The sequence below is a fragment of the Mastacembelus armatus genome, chromosome 12 (genome assembly GCF_900324485.2).
Source record: "Mastacembelus armatus chromosome 12, fMasArm1.2, whole genome shotgun sequence".
Classification (NCBI taxonomy): Eukaryota; Metazoa; Chordata; class Actinopteri; order Synbranchiformes; family Mastacembelidae; genus Mastacembelus; species Mastacembelus armatus.
Window position 1 is genome coordinate 18,971,450 of NC_046644.1, and position 17,466 is coordinate 18,988,915.

Genomic DNA, 17,466 nt, shown 5'->3' on the forward strand with positions numbered 1-17,466 from the left:
CTGGTATGACCGCAGCTGAATGTGCCGTTACCTTCTCTCCAGTGAGGGTGACCATGTCCAGGGGGCCGTACATGAAACGCCCCGTCACCATCTGGGCGCCGTCCTCCGTGAACACGGCATCATTCACACGGTGGTTAGCCGTCACGTTCTGACGCACAGAACAGGGAGGAACTGGAAATCAGAACCTGATTTCTACACTTTTTACAGTTTGATAAATTCCCTGAAGACAGTCTTCTTTGTGTCGAGGAGCGACGATGAAGGTGTTACTTAGGCATTATGACTTTTATGACTTTTATGAGCAGTAGTGAGTTATTTGCTGACTTTTATGTTGTGGGTTGGCTTTATCCATCTGCTGGAGTTTTTTGGGGTGTATGCAATAAGTACTGAGGTGTATGTAGTCAGTAGTTAGTAGGTGTATGTAGTCAGCAGTAAAAGTATTTGTTCTGCAGTAAAATGTCTCCTGTAAGTGATATTTTATTCTACCTGACATTAGTAGTTTCGTACTGATGCATCAAAGCTACAGCAGCATTTTACTGTAGTTATTAAAGAAATGATGATTACATTATGAGTACATTACAGAGGCAGCAGTTCATTTTTTTATTTTTCTGTATAATACCATTATTTTGGAAATTAGAATTTGCTATTGGCTTCAGATACTCCATATAGATTAAGGACATAGCACTAAGACACATATCAAGTGAGGTGATATCTCCACATTTGCATTCAGTCCAAAATATTTTCTGTGGGAGAACAAAGTGAGGCCTTACTCTGATTTTAACATGGGTCCTCTTGCGGAGCCACTTCTCACGAGGTTTGGATGGAGTGAATTCAGACACTTCTTTACCATCCAGCTCCAAAATGCTGGAGTTCTCATGTCTCATCACCTGAAAGACAACATCTCTTATACTCAGGTGGCAAATAGGAAGGTTTTAGTTTAATCCTGGTCTTCTGGTCTGGACCGGACACTTGTGCTTGGCTCAGTCAAAGCTCATCTGCTAAGTAGCTCCCTTTAGGTTTCAGCTTTACTTCAGTGCTAAAGCAGGACCTTTCTTGCTTTCTTGGCATCCGTCTGCTGTAGTTTTACATCATGTATATGCTGGTTTGTCATAGCAATAAAAATAAATGTACCTTTTTAAAATAACCATTACAGCTGATGATTGATGGCCGAGGCATCCCGTTAGCTTTGGCTGAACTGTTGACTTCATTTCACTCAACAAGGTTTATGGCTTTATCTTCCATTATCCGCACTGAACCTTAGACAGCTGCTGGAGCTGAAGGCTCAGGATGTGAAACGGATGGATTGTTGTGACAATGAAAAGTAGGTAGAAACTACATGAAAATACGGCTGCACTCTACAGAAATTCTACCTTAATAACATGCCAGCTGATGTTTACTGTGCCATATTCACCATCTTAGATTAGCAGGCTAATATTTACTAATGTATTCAGGTGAGCACAGCTGCAAAGGCCAAATTTATAGCTCAGAGGAAATTAAGTTAATATCAAGGCTCTCTGCACCTGTCTGAGAAGGAAAGAGACGACGTCTGTGGACTCCCAGTACGAGGCATGGAAGAGATGAGGCAGAGCCACCGTTGGAAACGCTGTCAGAGCGTCAGGACAGTACAGGGCGTAGTCCATCCTCTTACTGCCCCACCACCGAGAAGCAACTGCAGCAGGAGGTGGACGAGGAAACAGTGGGACAAAGAGAAAGAGAGCGAGTTTAGGAATCAGGGCATCCAGCACTGTGATCCATCGACTGCAGAGCTACTTTCACTTTTACTCATGTACATATGAACAGTTTCTCTCCGGAGACAGCACAAGGAGGCTCAGTACTATGAATAAAATCAAAGAGGTTTGACATGCACACTCGTAAAACAACAGCTCAGACTTCATGAGAAGCTTGTGGAGTTTTGTAAAGAAAGTTCTCATGAAACTGAACTGAAGAGAAGTCGAAGGACTACAGGTCTGGAAACAGATCTACTGCAGAGGAGGAAGGAAAACTCTCAGGGAATGAGGATGGACCCCAGCATCCTTCCTTCATGTCCTCTTACTACAGCTCCCAGGGTACCTTGCTCTATGTTCTTCAGGACCCTGAGCGACAGGGGGGTCGAGCTGATGTCTGTGATATCAGAGGTGACATCGAGGTCAGAAGTCAGGTCAGAGCTAACGCTGGAGCTGGGCTCAGACTCCACACCGCTGCATCTTGGGAACACCTGACGGATTTTCTTTTGCGACAGAGGGGACAGGCTCTGAGCTGCAAATTTACTGTAGGGCAGAACCAGCTGGGACAGCAGGCTGGGCCTTTTACTCTGGCTGACTTTGTGTGCTGAGGGGGATGGTCGGAGGGAGGAAATGACAACGTCAACCTTTAAAGTGCGAGCTTGAAGACCAAAACTTGGATCACACACAGGAGGTCAGAGGTCAGCTTACTCGTGGCGATGTTGGAGGCGGTGTAAGAGTCGGCTAAGCCCGACACCTGGCTGGCGATGCTGGCCTCGCTGGCCCTGCGGTTGCAACGAAGGTGAGGGACCCCTGGCGAGTTAGATGAAGGGTACTGGCCATCTGCGAAAATATGTGAGGGAATAGGATCGGCTGCGGAGACGGAAGAGATGAGTCGATAAATTAAAAACGATAAATTAGCAATTGTGAATGATATTTAATGCAGTAAATCATTTTTCTAGCTGTTTCAGACCAGCAGAAACTGTGAACACTGGTCATATAATATAATCAATAATATATAATAAATTAGTTGGTAGGCAGAAAATAAAACAATGTTTTTTTAACTGTTGTCTTTTGTTGTTTTTTTAATGTACGGGTGTTAAACTGCTCCATGGGATTTGTAGGAGTGGTACACTATAAATAAAGTTGTATTGAACCAAACTGGCAGCGAGACAGATACACACTCTCTGTGTGGAGCTGCGTGGTCTGCCAGTTGAGCACGGGGACTGGGATGGACGTCTCATTGATGGTGTTGTCTTGGCAGCGCTGGGATGCTGCACCGCCAGGCTCCATCAGAAGCTGAGGGTTACTCTGCACAGTCTCCACTAAGGAAGCCAGAGGCGGATAGAGACCAGGGAAGGAGATGCTGGATGAGTTGCATGATTGTAGTGTAGAAATTGAAGTATTGCACTGAAATGTCTCATGATAGACGTGTGTGTGGGCTTACCCAAGAGCGCTGAGTGTCCGTCACCCAGAGGAAAGCGCTGGTAGCGGGGGACGCTGAAGGGAGGCAGCAGGTAGAACCTCTTGTCCAGGAGAGGCTCGAGACGCGAGGCTGAGGGGTCGGCTGGATGAAACAGGTTGTAAACCTGCTGACAGGCTGGACGCAGAGCTGACACTAGAGCGGGGTCAGGAACACACGGGCACACGGTTAAGCTGGGCACACATTTTTATTCAACTTACACATTTTGATAACTCACAGTCCAGATTAAAATCTGCAGTGTCCTCAAAAAGACATTAGAATATTAGGACTTTAATGTGTGATGCAAAACAAACTGTGTGTTATAGAAAGTGCAGCTGTATCTGCAGGGAAACCAAAATCTTTGTGTGCTCTGTTGTTTTCTACTGCATTATTCTGTCAGGAGTAATCGCTTTTCTATTGATTGCCAAATCGTGCACAATAAACCTTAATCAATCAAAACACAGAAATAAATGACTGAGGAAACTAAGAAGAAATGAACATCAATACTCTGTGAATATTTACAGTCACATCTGATGGAAAACAAATCCAGATGTTAAACCAACAGCTGCAGGTCAGTGACCTCACTCTTTAAACCCTGTGTGAAAACTGTCAGTCGCGTATTTGTCTTGTCTCCCTTGTGTTTTTCCCTTTTAAATGTTGCATCCAAAACTTTATCAGCTGTTGAGATCAGAAACATGACCTCTGACCCCTGACACCTGCTTTCCAGCTGTTGGAGACATGTATCTCACACAGGAAGTACCATCAGAAACTACAAACAACTGCTTCCTGCTCATCTGGCAACAGTCCAATCAAAACAAGCCAATGTAAAAGTGGAGAAAACGTTCCTCACCATCTAATGAGGGCACCACAGTCTTCCTCAGCGCGAGCACCAGCCCCAGAGGCGAGCCAAACAGGAAGAAGTCGGTCACCTCGAAGTCAAACTTTCCCAACGAGCCTCCTTCCAACATGGTGCTGTTGCTGGAGCGCCGTGATCCGGGCTCCCCGTGGAGCACACTGGAGTGAAGGCTGCTCAGACAGAAAAGACTCAGAGGAAACTACCACGAAAAATATCAGTAAAAACTAAGTGATAGTGTGAAAAACAAATGAAGGGTGTGTGACCTCTGCCTGTCTCACCTGGACAGGAAGGCCTGGTGGTGTTTGATGGTGTCCAGCTCGTACGTGGACGAGTCACTGCGCTTGCGGGGAAGTTGTTTCTTCGGGTCGTCGGGCCCCGAGCTGCGAGGGATGTCGATGTTGCTGCGGCTGAGATGGCGGCTTCCTTCAAGGGACGGAGAGGAAGAGGAGCCGCTGTTCATGACCATGCCAGGAGACAGGAGGTCTGTGTCCTGGGAGACAAAGACAGTGAGAGACAAAGGACATGGCTAAAATGTGGTTGATTTTTAGGAGCTTCCATTGATCTTCATGCAGTTTGCTTCAGGGTGATGTTACTGCTGGTCAGTGGTTGGTACCTGTGCACTGATGGTGCTGCCCCGCCTGCTGCTGTTTTGGCTTTCGGACACAGTTGCAGAGCTGCTGCACAGAGCATCAAATCCCAGGATGCCCCCAACACAGTCCCCAATAACACACACCTGCATTAGAAAGCAAAGCATCAAAGCATGAATACACACACAATCATCACCTTTCATTTGAAACTCAATTAAGAACTATCCCCCTAACCCTGCAGGCATCACTCTCACCTGGCCACTAAAAGACGCTCCTTCTAAAGACTTGATGAAGTCACTGTAGACCTGATTGGCTCGTAAGATGACAGTCGCCACAGCGTCCTGGTACTGTGGTGCAGAGGTGGCCAGAAGAGGCAGAGCGGCCAGCGGGATGTGGTCCTGACTGCTGGACAGGCAGCTCTCGTCGTAGCTGTAGGGGCTGAGGCTGCAGTGCAGAGAGGGCTCGTTATTACAGCCTGCACAGCTGCTCGAACACATATTACAGCAGACTATCTAAACGCTGTCGAGTATCGCTCACTTGGAGACCAGCGAGAACGCGTCGACACACACAGCAGGACAGGGGACCGTCCGGATGGCGATGTGACCCAGTGCTGTGGGATAATGGACCCTCATCACGGTCTCAAAAGCCCCACCCAGCGTGTTTACGTCTCCCTGCTTGTTGTTCTGTTCACCTGCAAACAAAAACCGAAGCTGACAGCTACTTTCCAACCCTGTCAACGTGTGACCGTCCCAGGCATCATGTGCAATACTTCTTAATTAATAATCAATTAACAGGAAATACATTTCTGACAGTCGAGTAACTGCAGCTGAGAGATGTGTTTTCCTACAGTCAGTTTCTGATTCTTGTATGTGCAAAGTGTGATTTTAGAATAAACTGCATGTTCTGGTCTCTGCAGTACCGGAGCCAGTGTCCAGAATGTTCCCTCCGTGCAGGACCAGGACGAGGACGTGAATTTTGGACGGCTGGAGACACTGCTGAGTCGAACAATCCTGCAGGTAGGAGAGGAAGGGGGGGTGAGAGGGAAATAAGCCGATGGCTGCGGCACAGAGAGGATACTCTTTCACCATGCTGGCACGAAGACTGAAAGCTAATTCACGCGGAGGCGTATTATCTACAAGCTATTTAATTAAGGGTGTTAGTGTGAGGGAGACATGAATTTAGAAGTAATTAGAAAACAGTGAGGAACTGTACCTCCATCTGTGTCTCCTCATTGCTCATTACAGCAAACTCTCTGCCCGACTCCTGGTACAGCGTTTCTGTAAAACATAAGTCATTCATCGATCCTGTGGTCGGAGGACGGGATCCAATGTAAACATGCAGATGAGCTGCTCTGTGTGGAGTCACGGGCCTGTACAAACCCACCTTGTGCTTCATCCACCTCCATTGTTTCTATCTTGTCCATCAGGTCGTTGGAGTTCCACTTGGTGATCTCTTTGGCAAACATCTCCTCGTTATCAGAAAAGTCCTCTGCAAAGACACACTGGATATAAAACAGGACACTTCTCTTCGGGGGGGCGGAGAAATCTGAATTTAAAACTGATTAACAGATCAATGCAAGAAAAATGCAAAACAAACAAATGAAAAGTAAAAATTAAAGCTTTGTTGTAGATATAAAGTGACTTTTCTCTCTTTCTGGCAGTTACTGTGAAGAGAACGTGCTGTTACTTCTTACTTCTCCTCCATAAATCTGACAGTCTGATAAATGTACTATGTAGAATAAAATATGTTCATGCACAATAAGGAATGTTGGTGTTAAACAGAAGGAACAAAATAAGTCACACAGAAATACACAACACAACAACATTTAAGAATCACTGATGTCTTCACTCATACAAATCAAATCGTGCAGCTTTAAAACGCAGAATAAAGCCAGTGATTTCACCATGTGCATCAAAGAACTCGTCGTCTGTACTGTCCTCCGAGTCCCGGGCGATGCTCTGCATCCTCCACTCTGAAATGCTCTGATGAGACGGGCTGCCTGTAAACAAACAAACAAACAAACAAGCAAATATTTAATAATGACATGAAATTAAAGGCAGAGGACAGCGAAGCTAATTTTGTTTCTAAGAAGACAATACACATGTATTATTACACTAGAGAACACAAAAGTCCAAATTCTTGGAAATAGATAGAATTTGATTTAGAAGCATTTACTTTTTAATTGCACTTCCTGTTAGGAGTAAACAGCTGCAGCAGCTGGAGCTTGTGTGGACAGTTCAGAGCTAATCAGCTGATTGCAAACGTTCGGGCACAACAGAAGAAATCGCACAATGAAATATGTTAAAACTTAAGACACATTTGAGCTTCTGGAATCCTCAAGGACACTGTAGGAAGAAACTGGATTCTGGACTGAACCGGAAGAAGCAGCATTAATCAGGTGCAGGTAAGTTAAGGTAAAAGCACCTCCTGACCTCCTCTCTTAGATGAGCGGTTGGAGGACCTCGACGATGTGGACCACTGCTTGGTGAGCTCCCCTCGTGACTCCAGTGAATCTCCCAGTTTCTCCGCCTCTGCAGCCGACCCCCCGGTCTCAGCTCCCTGCTCCTGGTCCTGGCTGACGGAGGAGCCGTTGGTCTCCGTCCCCGCCTCCTCGATGAGGCTGTACTGGGCCATTTTCTTAGCTAAGGCCAGCTGGGTCTCCAGCTCCAGCTGCCGGATGTCCTCGATGCTCAGGCCGTACCACTCGTCCTGCCAGCACCACGCCTGCCGGTGGGCTCGGACCATCACTTTACGCAGACCTGGAGGGACAAGGGGACACGGCATTTCAGTGAACTCATCTTGTTTCTTTGAAATAAGACGAACTAAAGAGGATTAATGTTGAAAATATTCAGTCAGGTAAAGGTCTCACTATTCAAACCAATCACTTTCTGCTGTAACACTCAAATATCTAAACACGTTTTTACTTTGTCATGGGCCTAAAGGGGAATTTGATCCATTCCTATGAAATCTAAATCCAAATGAAACAACTGGATCCTGCAAACCAAACTAAAGACGACCTGATTTGTGGAAGGAGATGTGGTTTTAATCAATGACTTCCTCTTGATGCACTAAACAGGCAGCAGCTGGTTATAAAAGCCTGAAACCCTCCAAGCAGATCCTGATTAAAACATCCACTCTGGCAATAAAAGCTAAAATTAGCAACAGAAAAGTTATTATCTTAATATCCAGTGGACATAAGCACTGAAACATTCTGAAATGAAGCATGAAGGTGGAAATAGCTGAATAAATTATTAACAAAGCTTGAAAGGCTCAGTCTTATACAACCCAAACAGCCTTTCGGCAAAATTCAGACTAAAGCTCAGAGCTGATGTGATGTTGATGTGAGCTGGCACTTTATTTCCTAATTTAATACATACATTTACACAAATCAGCATCTAATATAGTTTATTAATCATGTTTCATTTCTAGTCTCTAATGTAGGACTGAATATTTCAACGTGATATTGAAAACGACTGTAATTCAAGACAAAGACAGAGATTTTCTACTTTTGTGACAATAAAGCTGCTTCTGCTGGACGAAGATGCAGGAGCTCAGTAATGACATTGGCATGAAAGCACAGTTCTATGGGAGCGTGCGGGCTGAAGTGGCAGCAGATGCAACGGGAGCGTCAGGGCTGCAGACCTGCTGATTAGACCAGGGAGTGGAAACGCCACGAAGACAGAGCAGCTGCTGCTTCATTAGCCTGGAAGGAAACGCTGTGAGGGAGCGAGCTGCAGTGCGTGAACAGTGCTGGAGCGCAGCATTGAAATTGAAACAGCCCAACACTGCCAGGAAATTAATCCAGTCTGCTCGGTTATCACCGGCAGCCAGACACTTCTCTCTGCTGCTGCTGCTGCTGCTGCTGCTCGGCCCAGCACAGACCTCCAGCATTTATTTTATTTCCAGTATCTTCCCGTCATCCCTTCCTGCTGCTTTAGTCATTAACGAGATAAAGTCTGTTGGTTTCTTACAGACCACATGTACATGAAGGCACAGAGACGTTTAAAACTGACTTCCACCAGATTATCACTCCCACATTTTCAGGATTATCCCCGACTGGATTCTGATAAACTGCTATTTAATTTAATTCCTGATACTTTAAGGTTAAGACCAGTTTCTGTGATACCTACCCACGTCGTGTATGAAGCGCTCGATCTTGGACTGCATGCCCCAGTATCTGAACTCCACCTTGCAGAGCTTGTAGGCACACATGACGGGGCTCTGACCAGGACTCTCGTTGATCTCCTCGATCCAGTCCTCTGACAGAGGACCCCGTTTGGTCTTGACCGACTGATACAGCTTCGGGTCCTCTTCCACCAGGTACTCGTGAGGAGGGATGTAGTCCTTTACGATGTCTATGGGGTCTACAAGTGAAAGTATTATGAGACACACAAATGAAAAGCCGATGCAGGAACATCAGCCCCCACTGGGTGAGTTCTAGCATGTGTCATTTAGACAATCGCTCCCTGCAGGGAACTGGAGCAGGCTGCACGGTGTTGCTGCTCCCCAGTGAATTTTAGTATTCAGAGACTCAACACAAGCTCTCAGTCCTCAGTCTGCATCACACCGTCTGTGCTCTCACTGCAGAAAACACTGTCCACACCTGAGGGCTGAGGCCACGACACGCTTTAAGTCTGGGGGGGTTCTCAGTGGGAGCAGACAGTGTTTTTGCGTACACGATGACAGACTTACCTATAGTCCTCTGTCTCTTCTCAGCTGAGGACAGGTTGAAGACATCCACTTGATTTCCAGTGTCTGGTTTATAATACGTCTCAATGTCTATGGAAAATTTCTCCACAAAGGGACAAGTATACCTGAAAGAAACACAAAGAATGGTATTTAGAAGTAAAATTACATGAAATGCACCATGATTTTTCATTATTATGTTACGTCCTTGTTGTATTTTGGGTTCCTGGCAGCTCCATAATGTGTTAAATGGACAAAATGGGACTTACAGTAGGATTTGTGCTGGTTCAAAGACAAAACAAAAACAATGCATTGAAAAATAAACCAAAAGGATCTAGACCCCAGAGAGGTAAAATAGTCCTTCAGCTAACATGTTATCATTTTTATTCATAATTATACAGAAGAAATTCAGATAAAATCTTTATTAATAAGTTTTTGAGAAGGATTTCTATGTTTATCTTTCACTTATATCTAAAAGTTTATTTCTGCAGTTGCATAAACCTGTGTGGTGTTTTTGTGCCGCTGCCTCACCGGGTTCGTGTGTAGGGGTAGGCGTTCCAGGACTCCTCCTCCACTCGAAGGGCAGCTTGAGGCAGAATGGCACAGAACCAGGACGGGATGTGTTTGCCGATGTGATAGACCTTGTGTGTGTACTGGCCCGAGCCCCCGGGACCGTTCTCGTAAGGCTTGTTCTCCAGGATCTCCACCCCGCTGCCCTCGCCACAGCTTTCCTCTCTGCTCTTTTTCTGCAGAAACACCACAGGAGGGAGGACAGAGACATAGGATCTGCTGCAGCTCATCAATAAGTGCAGCTCAACAACTAGAAAAGAGATGGGGGGGGCAAAAAATACTATTCATTTGTTAAATGTAAGGCTGAGAGGTGTTTCTGTCCACACATCCTCCTTTTCTTTCCTCTAACCCTTACAGAACACTCCCATCTCTCATTCAGGTCAATTTCATTTCTTTCTTCTCAGAATCCACATCTCATTTTCTCTCCTTTGAATCCTCCTAATTCCTCTTCCTCCTCTTGTTTTTCTCTCCTCATCCTAATTAATCCCAGCTTTCATCTGTAGTGGCGTGGCAGAGTTGAGGCAGATTCACTGCACAGAGGAGGTAAAAGCAGTGATTTCCCCGTCTGTCCAGCCTTTAACTTCCTTTAATTAGAGGCAGCAGATGGTTCCAGCCCAGGGATCCTTTAAGACTGAGCTGTGTATTAAGTCTGTTGCTCCACACAGGGAGTCTGGGATTACAGCATCACTACATGTCCTTAAGAGATTCTCCATTTTAACCATATGGGTCGCAGACCTCAGCAGAGCGAAGGAATATGTTTATAAGGCAGCTAATTATATTTAACGCCCCCTGGTTAATAATAATAATTATTATTATAATAATTATGGATCCTCTTCATCCAGCTGCTCCAGTCAGACGTCGCCACAGCAAATCATCCACCTCCACCAGGGTCCTGAGAGCCAACAGGACCAGTCACTCATCCGGCATGAAAATCTGGTTTATGATCTGCATATTTGATTTGGCACCAGTTTTATGCTGGACGCCCTTCCTGGTGCAATCCTCCCCATTCATCCGGGCTTGGACCCGGCACTAAAGAGTGCACTGGCCTGTGCAACCAGAGGCTGAGCTAGAATAAATAATCTTTGATAAAGTCATAAAAACAAAGAAAAAAAAACTAATAAACCCACAAATAAAGTGTGACCGGCCATGTCTTCATGAAAATGGGTCTTTGGACAGGTTCTTAAAATCCCATCAGAGGGGGGTAACGATGAGCTATATAATACTGGTCAGCAGATCTGAAAAGTCTGCTCAGGGACAAACCCTGGTCTCAGTCCATGCAGCATTTTAAAAACAAATGAAAGAACTTGAACTGGCAACCAGTGAAATGAGACCAGTGCAGGGAGACAACACGTCTCTTCTTTGTCTTCTTTGAGTCTCTCTGCTTCATTTTCTACTAGAGACAAGAAGAAACTATAGTCTGCAAATCAGGTAGGACTGAGTTTCATTTTGCAAGCGATCTGAGATGGAAGTGCTGACAACACGGTTGATTTGTTTATTAAATTTCGGCGGAAGAGGACACGTTATCAGCCGTGACAGAGGCTGAGCTGCCTCTCGACGCAAACGACACACACACACGACACACACACGACATCCACGTGTCCAAGAGGAGATGAAAGGAAACTTCAACAGGAGATTTAGCAGAGCAAACTGTGCTGGGATGCAATGACCATCAGCCTCAGCCATCATCGCACTGCTGATGCAAAGTGCTGCTCATAACACACACTATCCCTAGATCACTGCAATTACATCTTAAATCTCTGCTTCCACAGCCTGCTAGGTCTCAGCGTGAAGACCGTCAGACAGCCACACTGTAGATACTGTACTCTGCTCTCTGATGATTGAAAAGCCGTTTTATTGGTCCTGCTGCAATGTGCTGCGGGTCAAGGAACTGCACTATGTGAATACAACCCATCACGCTCATTATTAACAGCGAGAGTGGGGTGCTCGGGTCAAAAATGAGAGCTCGGATTGAACACGGAGCTCTCTCTCACAAAGACTTCAGGGAGCTGGTATCAGTAATGAAGGTCAGAAGAGGCAAACCGCTGGAAAATTGCTGTAATCTTGCAGGTAATGTAATTTAGGTGAGGAGCTGAGGGCTTTAAATCGTCTGCCTCCCCTCTGCTGCAGCACACGGGAGACAGCACGGAAAAATCTGTATTAATAAGACGCATCCCAGAGCCTGGAGCGAAGAGATAAAGTCTCATCTACACTGCGTTACCCTGGGAATTTTCATTTAATGTCTACGGCTACAGATGGAACTGATCAGAACATCAGCGAGCTGTCCCGCATGTCAGCCGTGTGTACATCCACCTAAAAAACCTTCAGTTCTTCCTCTGCTGCTGTCGGTGCACTGCTTTACGCAAAAACAACTGTCGTGCTATAGGAGTGGAGGCTTTTCTAAACCGGGGATGTTGCATATGCTGCTGACACATACTATTACTGAGACATGGACAAAGACAACGAGGCTGCACATTCAAAATAAACATTCAAATGATTAACAGATATATCACGTTAACATTCACTGTACAAGCTCACTCAACACGGTTTGTGCCTTTATTCAGTCTAAGGAAAAAGATCAGAAATGACCTATAAACCTCATGAATAAGCCAAATAATGGGGTGTAGGCTAAATTAATTCAGTCACAGAGTAAAGACCATGAGCTGACACTTAGCCATCTACAGCCATGTGAAGCTGCTCTGAGCTGAGGCTGATGGGAATGTCCTGAACCTGAAATATGAGTCAAATTGGGGCCACAAAGTGTGAAGAGGCAGAAATCTGGATATGCAAACGTTTAGAGAGACATTTTAAGAATCCTGGATGAATCTGCAGGAAGTCAGAGGAGGGCTGCAAGAAAGATGAGGAGGAAAAAGAGGAAGAAAACAGCCCATGTCCAATTTAAGAAGTGCTACTAGCTCAGGCCGACACTCCGTGGACCACATCGGTGGAATTATAATGGGCCCGGCTTTGCTGAGGGTCTGGTTTCTGCCTGGCTGAGCTGTCCCTGAATAATTTATGTGACACCACAAGGTTAGAATAAACCAGGGGTACACAGCTCCCCTCCTCACGTCCACATGCCGGAGCAACAGTGGAAGCTCATGCATCACTTTTCTGCTCACAGATTTCATCCACACCCTCCGTTCGCTGCGCTGCCATTTTTCAAATCCTGTGGCTGCAACAGATCAGCACCTACGCTTCAAACCACCAGGTAGATAAAATAAGGCAACGAGGGCTCAGATACTGCAACAACATGTGGAGAAAACACACATGCAAAAAATAATATCAACTATTTATTTAATATTTCTGACATTTTCAGTTTTTAGTGAACTATCTTGACAACTGATGTATGACCACTAACTAGTAAATATGACTAGATAAATACCAGTGGTTCCGTTCTGTTTGAGGATCCAGGGGCATGTACAGTCTGTATAAAAGTATTATTAACTTTTGTTGGACGGGTAAGGAAACTCATAATAATAACTCATGACTCCAAAAAAAGGAAAGAAATTATCCATTTCCAACATTAAATATTCATTTTCATCCTTTTTTAAACATATCCCCTGCACATGTGGTTCAGTTTCTTTAAATACTGGAGAATATATTTTAAATGATGAGGCTGGTTATTATTTTTATAGTTTCCTTAAACAGCTGGCTACTGCAGTTTTTAGAAATGTGGCTCAAACAGGAAGAAAAAATGGGGACTATTTTCAGCAGTGGAGGAATCCACATTTTGTCTTTAGTGAGTATTAGTGGCAGCAGGATGGTGTATGTGGGACTGATGAGCATAAACTACAGTATGTGTGTGTGTGTCTGTGTGTGTTCATGCTGATGGTTTTAATAGATTTTGGACAAAAGTGAAGAAGAAGAAAAAGAAGAAGAAGAAGAACATATACACTGTTAACTGCTCAGTAATAATAATCTTTACGTGGAGGAAATGTAAGGCGTTCATGCTATTGTGTCCACCCTCGGCACAGTACGTGTGTGTGACGAATATAACCAGAACTGTATCCGGTACAGACATGACGTTGTCATGGTGATGCCACCATCAGCACCATCTCGCTCCTCCTCTCGCTCACATCACAAACAAATGATGGCGGCTACTGTCATGCTGCAGCTGATGTCAACCGTTACCATGGAAACCCGGCTCTCAGCTGTGACGCTGAACGAGAGGAGAGGAGGGATCTGTGTGTGTGTGTGTGTGTGTGTGTGTGTGTGTGCGTGTGTGCGTGATACTGTCCATCATCAGCGCTGATATGCAGTAGGGTTTGGTTTGCGGCAGATGTAGGTTTGGTTTCTTGAGTCACTATGAAGTTTTTCAACCAATAAAAGTCAAAACACTGTTATTTTTTAGATTGTATTAGAGTATTGTGCAAAGGATTCTTTATCTCTCATATAATCCTGTCAGGGAGGAGTCTGATCGGTCCTGAATTCATTCTGCGTCATAAAGATCTAGGTTCAGAGAGAAGAAAGGAGCAGCAGGTGGTCGGGAATAACTTTGACCGTTAAAACAATCAGGAATATCAAACATATTAAACCAAATGCTTATTTTTCCTCAATAATTTGACTCAAACACTTCGGGTGTGTTTAAGCCTCTGCATTCATTTGCTAAAGAAAATCCCTCCATACCTCCTGCTTCATTAATTCTGTGTTTGTGTATTTGCAGAGTTATTTAATGAAACCCAACCCACAGACATATGGAGCACCATCTGGTGTCCAGGACAACACGCCCCTGTGACCCTGGAACCATGTTTTTTTCTGCGCTGCTGTTCTGGTATGATAACGTCCAGACCTCGTCGCCCTCACACACAGACCCCGAGCCGAACCTGCTCTGAACACACACACACACACACACACACTCCGGCTTCGTCACAGCTCATCAGCAACCACACTAACAGACTCCTCACATTTCAGAAAATAGAATCAGCTTCTGAACATGAATCAACATCTGGCTGCATAGATCTACGACAGCAGCTTGCTAACAGACAGATGTTAAGTAACTCTGATCCAGCTGCAGGTATCAAAACAAAATCTGACTCAATTCATAACAAAAACAACAAATGATTCCTTTCCCTCCCCCAGGCCCACTTTGATCATGTGTCATTTATCATTCGTCCTGACTAACAAAAAAAGAGAGTAAAACAAAATAAAATGAAGAAACTACTGGAAGTCAGTTCAAATGAATATATTTCAAATTTACTGCACTTTGGTGTTTCAGGTTTTATTGTTAAAACGTTCAATGATCTTGTTTTTGTCCAAACTTCTTTTACTGCAGACACAAAATTCATCTCTTTTAATTTAATTTAATTTTCTTCTTTCTGCCCATTTGAGGGTCATTATCAAGCTGCAGGAATCTTTCACTGTTAATGAGCTTATGACTTTATTGCTGTTTAATGGCTGTTTGCTTATTGTTTTTACTAAACAGGACTGTGTGACACTTTGGTGAAAAGTGCTTTAGAAACACAGTTATTATTAATAACATTACATTTCCATCCTTCATCAATGTGTTGGTTTTAAATTTGCTCCTCTCAGACATTACACTGAGCTGAAGCAGCTCAAAGCAAAATCATGTTGTGATGCGACAATAAGAGCTTCAGGATGAGTCCAATCTAATCCTTCGTGTGTCTCAGCACGTTCCTTAATCGCTGCCTGGTCTTAGTGAAAACCGTCGGCCCGTCCGGGTGAAATCATGTTGTTGATGAGTGAAGCTGCGTGAAGACAAAGCCACTCACCTGGATCATGTAGAGCTGAGCGATGCGGTACTCCTCCACGCTCATCGGCATGGGGATGCGGTACTCTTTGATCAGCATGGTTGTGCTTGGTTTGGCCCCCGGTCTGTCTGTGTCTGTGTGTGTGTCAAGAAGGAGTGTGAGAGGTTCGGCTTCGCTAACCGAGCAGCATGTTCAAACGGCGAGGACAGGAGTCATCTGAGTTCTCACCTGAAGGAGGAGAGAACAATGTTTTCAGCAGAGCAAAGAAACATAAACAAATGTGTAGATTTTAGCTTCCGGTTTTACTGAGCATGTTTGCCTTAAGGATTTAAACCCGTCCACCCACACACACACACACAAGCCAACACATCCTGTGAGTGTCCTCCAGCCGCCGTCCTACAGATCTATTACAAGGTAATCCACTGACCTAGCAACATCCCTGAAATCCCCCAGCAACCTAAATCCCAACTGCAGCCACACAACGAAGATTCAGCCAAGTTGTTGTGGTCAATGGAGACTTTAAGTCCACTAAAGCTGCTCTGCAGTGCCAGAAAGTACTGCATTAGAGTACAGTACTGATACTGAAGTGGTTTATGTATTTCATTTTCTTCTCTGTTACATTTGTTACAGGGAAACTTTCTACTTATTTCAAACCTTTCAAAAAAACATTTGATGGGTTTATAGATTGTGATGCCTTTTTAAATTAAATCAGTTTAAACCTGCCTGTCTTGTCCTTAAACCTGAAAAAGATGAATTTTTTTGTCCACCTGGGGGCAGCACAAAAGGTTCTGAACACAACATTGATATATCTTTTCATTGTTAGTCAACAGTTGCTTATTATCCAGTAGGAAACCTCTGGCTCTTTAGCTGCTAAGTGCTCCACATCTGGAAACAGCTGCTTCCTGCTAATAAAACCACACTATGAGACACAGAGGGAACCAGAACAGCAACGTTGTGGATCAGATCCTAAACGAGGAGCTGAAGCTGAATATGAAGCTGATGATCTGACCCTTTAACTCCCTGTCACTTGATGAGTGACTGTAAAACATATTGCAGAGAGATGCTTCATTCTGATTTCTCTTTTCTTACTTTGAAAACATGAGGTCAGGATGGTATTAACACTTTTTGAAAGGCGTAATTTAGTCGATTCTCCCTCCTGGTCCAGGACTGACCATGTTCTCAGAGGATCCATCCTACTGACATTTGCTCAGGAAAATGAATGTTCAGAGCCTCAGGCTGTTGTTTCCACTCTCAGCTCTGCAGAGGCTGTAACATACAACGTTATTGACCCTGTGCTGTGACACAATTAGCAGGGCACGGACAGAAATAGTGTTTCTCACTGAACCCTGTGCAGAATGAGGCCTTGACCTACAGAGGAGCTGCAGCTATATATAGAGACAGTAATCCCCATACAGCAAAATGTAAGACACAGACAGATGGAGCCATGACTGAAGACCGAGCTTTTTGTTTTTAATTTGCCTCCATCAGCTTAGTGAGCAGTGAGTCAGCACATCAGGAACAGCAGCTCACACTCACTGACAAAGATAAACAGAAACTGAAGAGGAGGAACGGGTCACGATCTCACTACACCAGCAGCCATTAGTCGACTAAATGACCAGTCAGGCATCAGCATCTTTCCACTTATGGCAGCTGTTTTCAGAAAAATGCTCTTTTAAAAAAAAAAAAAAAACATACACGACCTGCTCAGTATGAGCTGGTGAACATAGTGGAGCATTTAGCGGCTAAAGAGCCAGAGGTTTGCCTTAGGAGGTGGAGGAGACCAAACCCGGAGCTCAAACTGAGGGAAAGCTTGGCAGGTGGACCAGCAGGTTGGTCTGCAGCTGCTGGACGCTGAAAAGAGCAGCTAAGTTTGCCATAAAAA

The 17,466-nt window shown here is 44.7% G+C and overlaps 1 protein-coding gene across 5 annotated transcripts in view; it reads right to left on the bottom strand.

The window, feature by feature from the left end:
* The window catches only part of pitpnm2 (phosphatidylinositol transfer protein, membrane-associated 2), a 34,883-nt gene that overhangs the window by 6,132 nt on the left and 11,285 nt on the right, over window positions 1–17,466 (bottom strand). For 3 of the 5 annotated variants that reach the window (XM_026298163.1, XM_026298164.1, XM_026298165.1), the window contains exons 2-21: window positions 15,606–15,812; window positions 9,841–10,055; window positions 9,316–9,437; window positions 8,754–8,987; window positions 7,056–7,382; window positions 6,527–6,622; window positions 6,007–6,111; window positions 5,836–5,900; window positions 5,543–5,633; window positions 5,161–5,314; window positions 4,878–5,067; window positions 4,650–4,769; window positions 4,315–4,526; window positions 4,031–4,206; window positions 3,166–3,336; window positions 2,903–3,043; window positions 2,430–2,591; window positions 1,518–1,666; window positions 768–884; window positions 32–148 (exon numbers count right to left, since the gene is read on the bottom strand). In XM_026298163.1, the coding sequence (XP_026153948.1) occupies window positions 32–148; window positions 768–884; window positions 1,518–1,666; window positions 2,430–2,591; window positions 2,903–3,043; window positions 3,166–3,336; window positions 4,031–4,206; window positions 4,315–4,526; window positions 4,650–4,769; window positions 4,878–5,067; window positions 5,161–5,314; window positions 5,543–5,633; window positions 5,836–5,900; window positions 6,007–6,111; window positions 6,527–6,622; window positions 7,056–7,382; window positions 8,754–8,987; window positions 9,316–9,437; window positions 9,841–10,055; window positions 15,606–15,683 (3,042 nt within the window). In that variant the 5' untranslated portion in view covers window positions 15,684–15,812. Of the gene's footprint in view, window positions 1–31; window positions 149–767; window positions 885–1,517; window positions 1,667–2,067; window positions 2,326–2,429; window positions 2,592–2,902; window positions 3,044–3,165; window positions 3,337–4,030; window positions 4,207–4,314; window positions 4,527–4,649; window positions 4,770–4,877; window positions 5,068–5,160; window positions 5,315–5,542; window positions 5,634–5,835; window positions 5,901–6,006; window positions 6,112–6,526; window positions 6,623–7,055; window positions 7,383–8,753; window positions 8,988–9,315; window positions 9,438–9,840; window positions 10,056–15,605; window positions 15,813–17,466 lie in introns of all 5 variants that reach the window. The other 2 variants (XM_026298167.1, XM_026298166.1) reach the window with 2 other exon arrangements.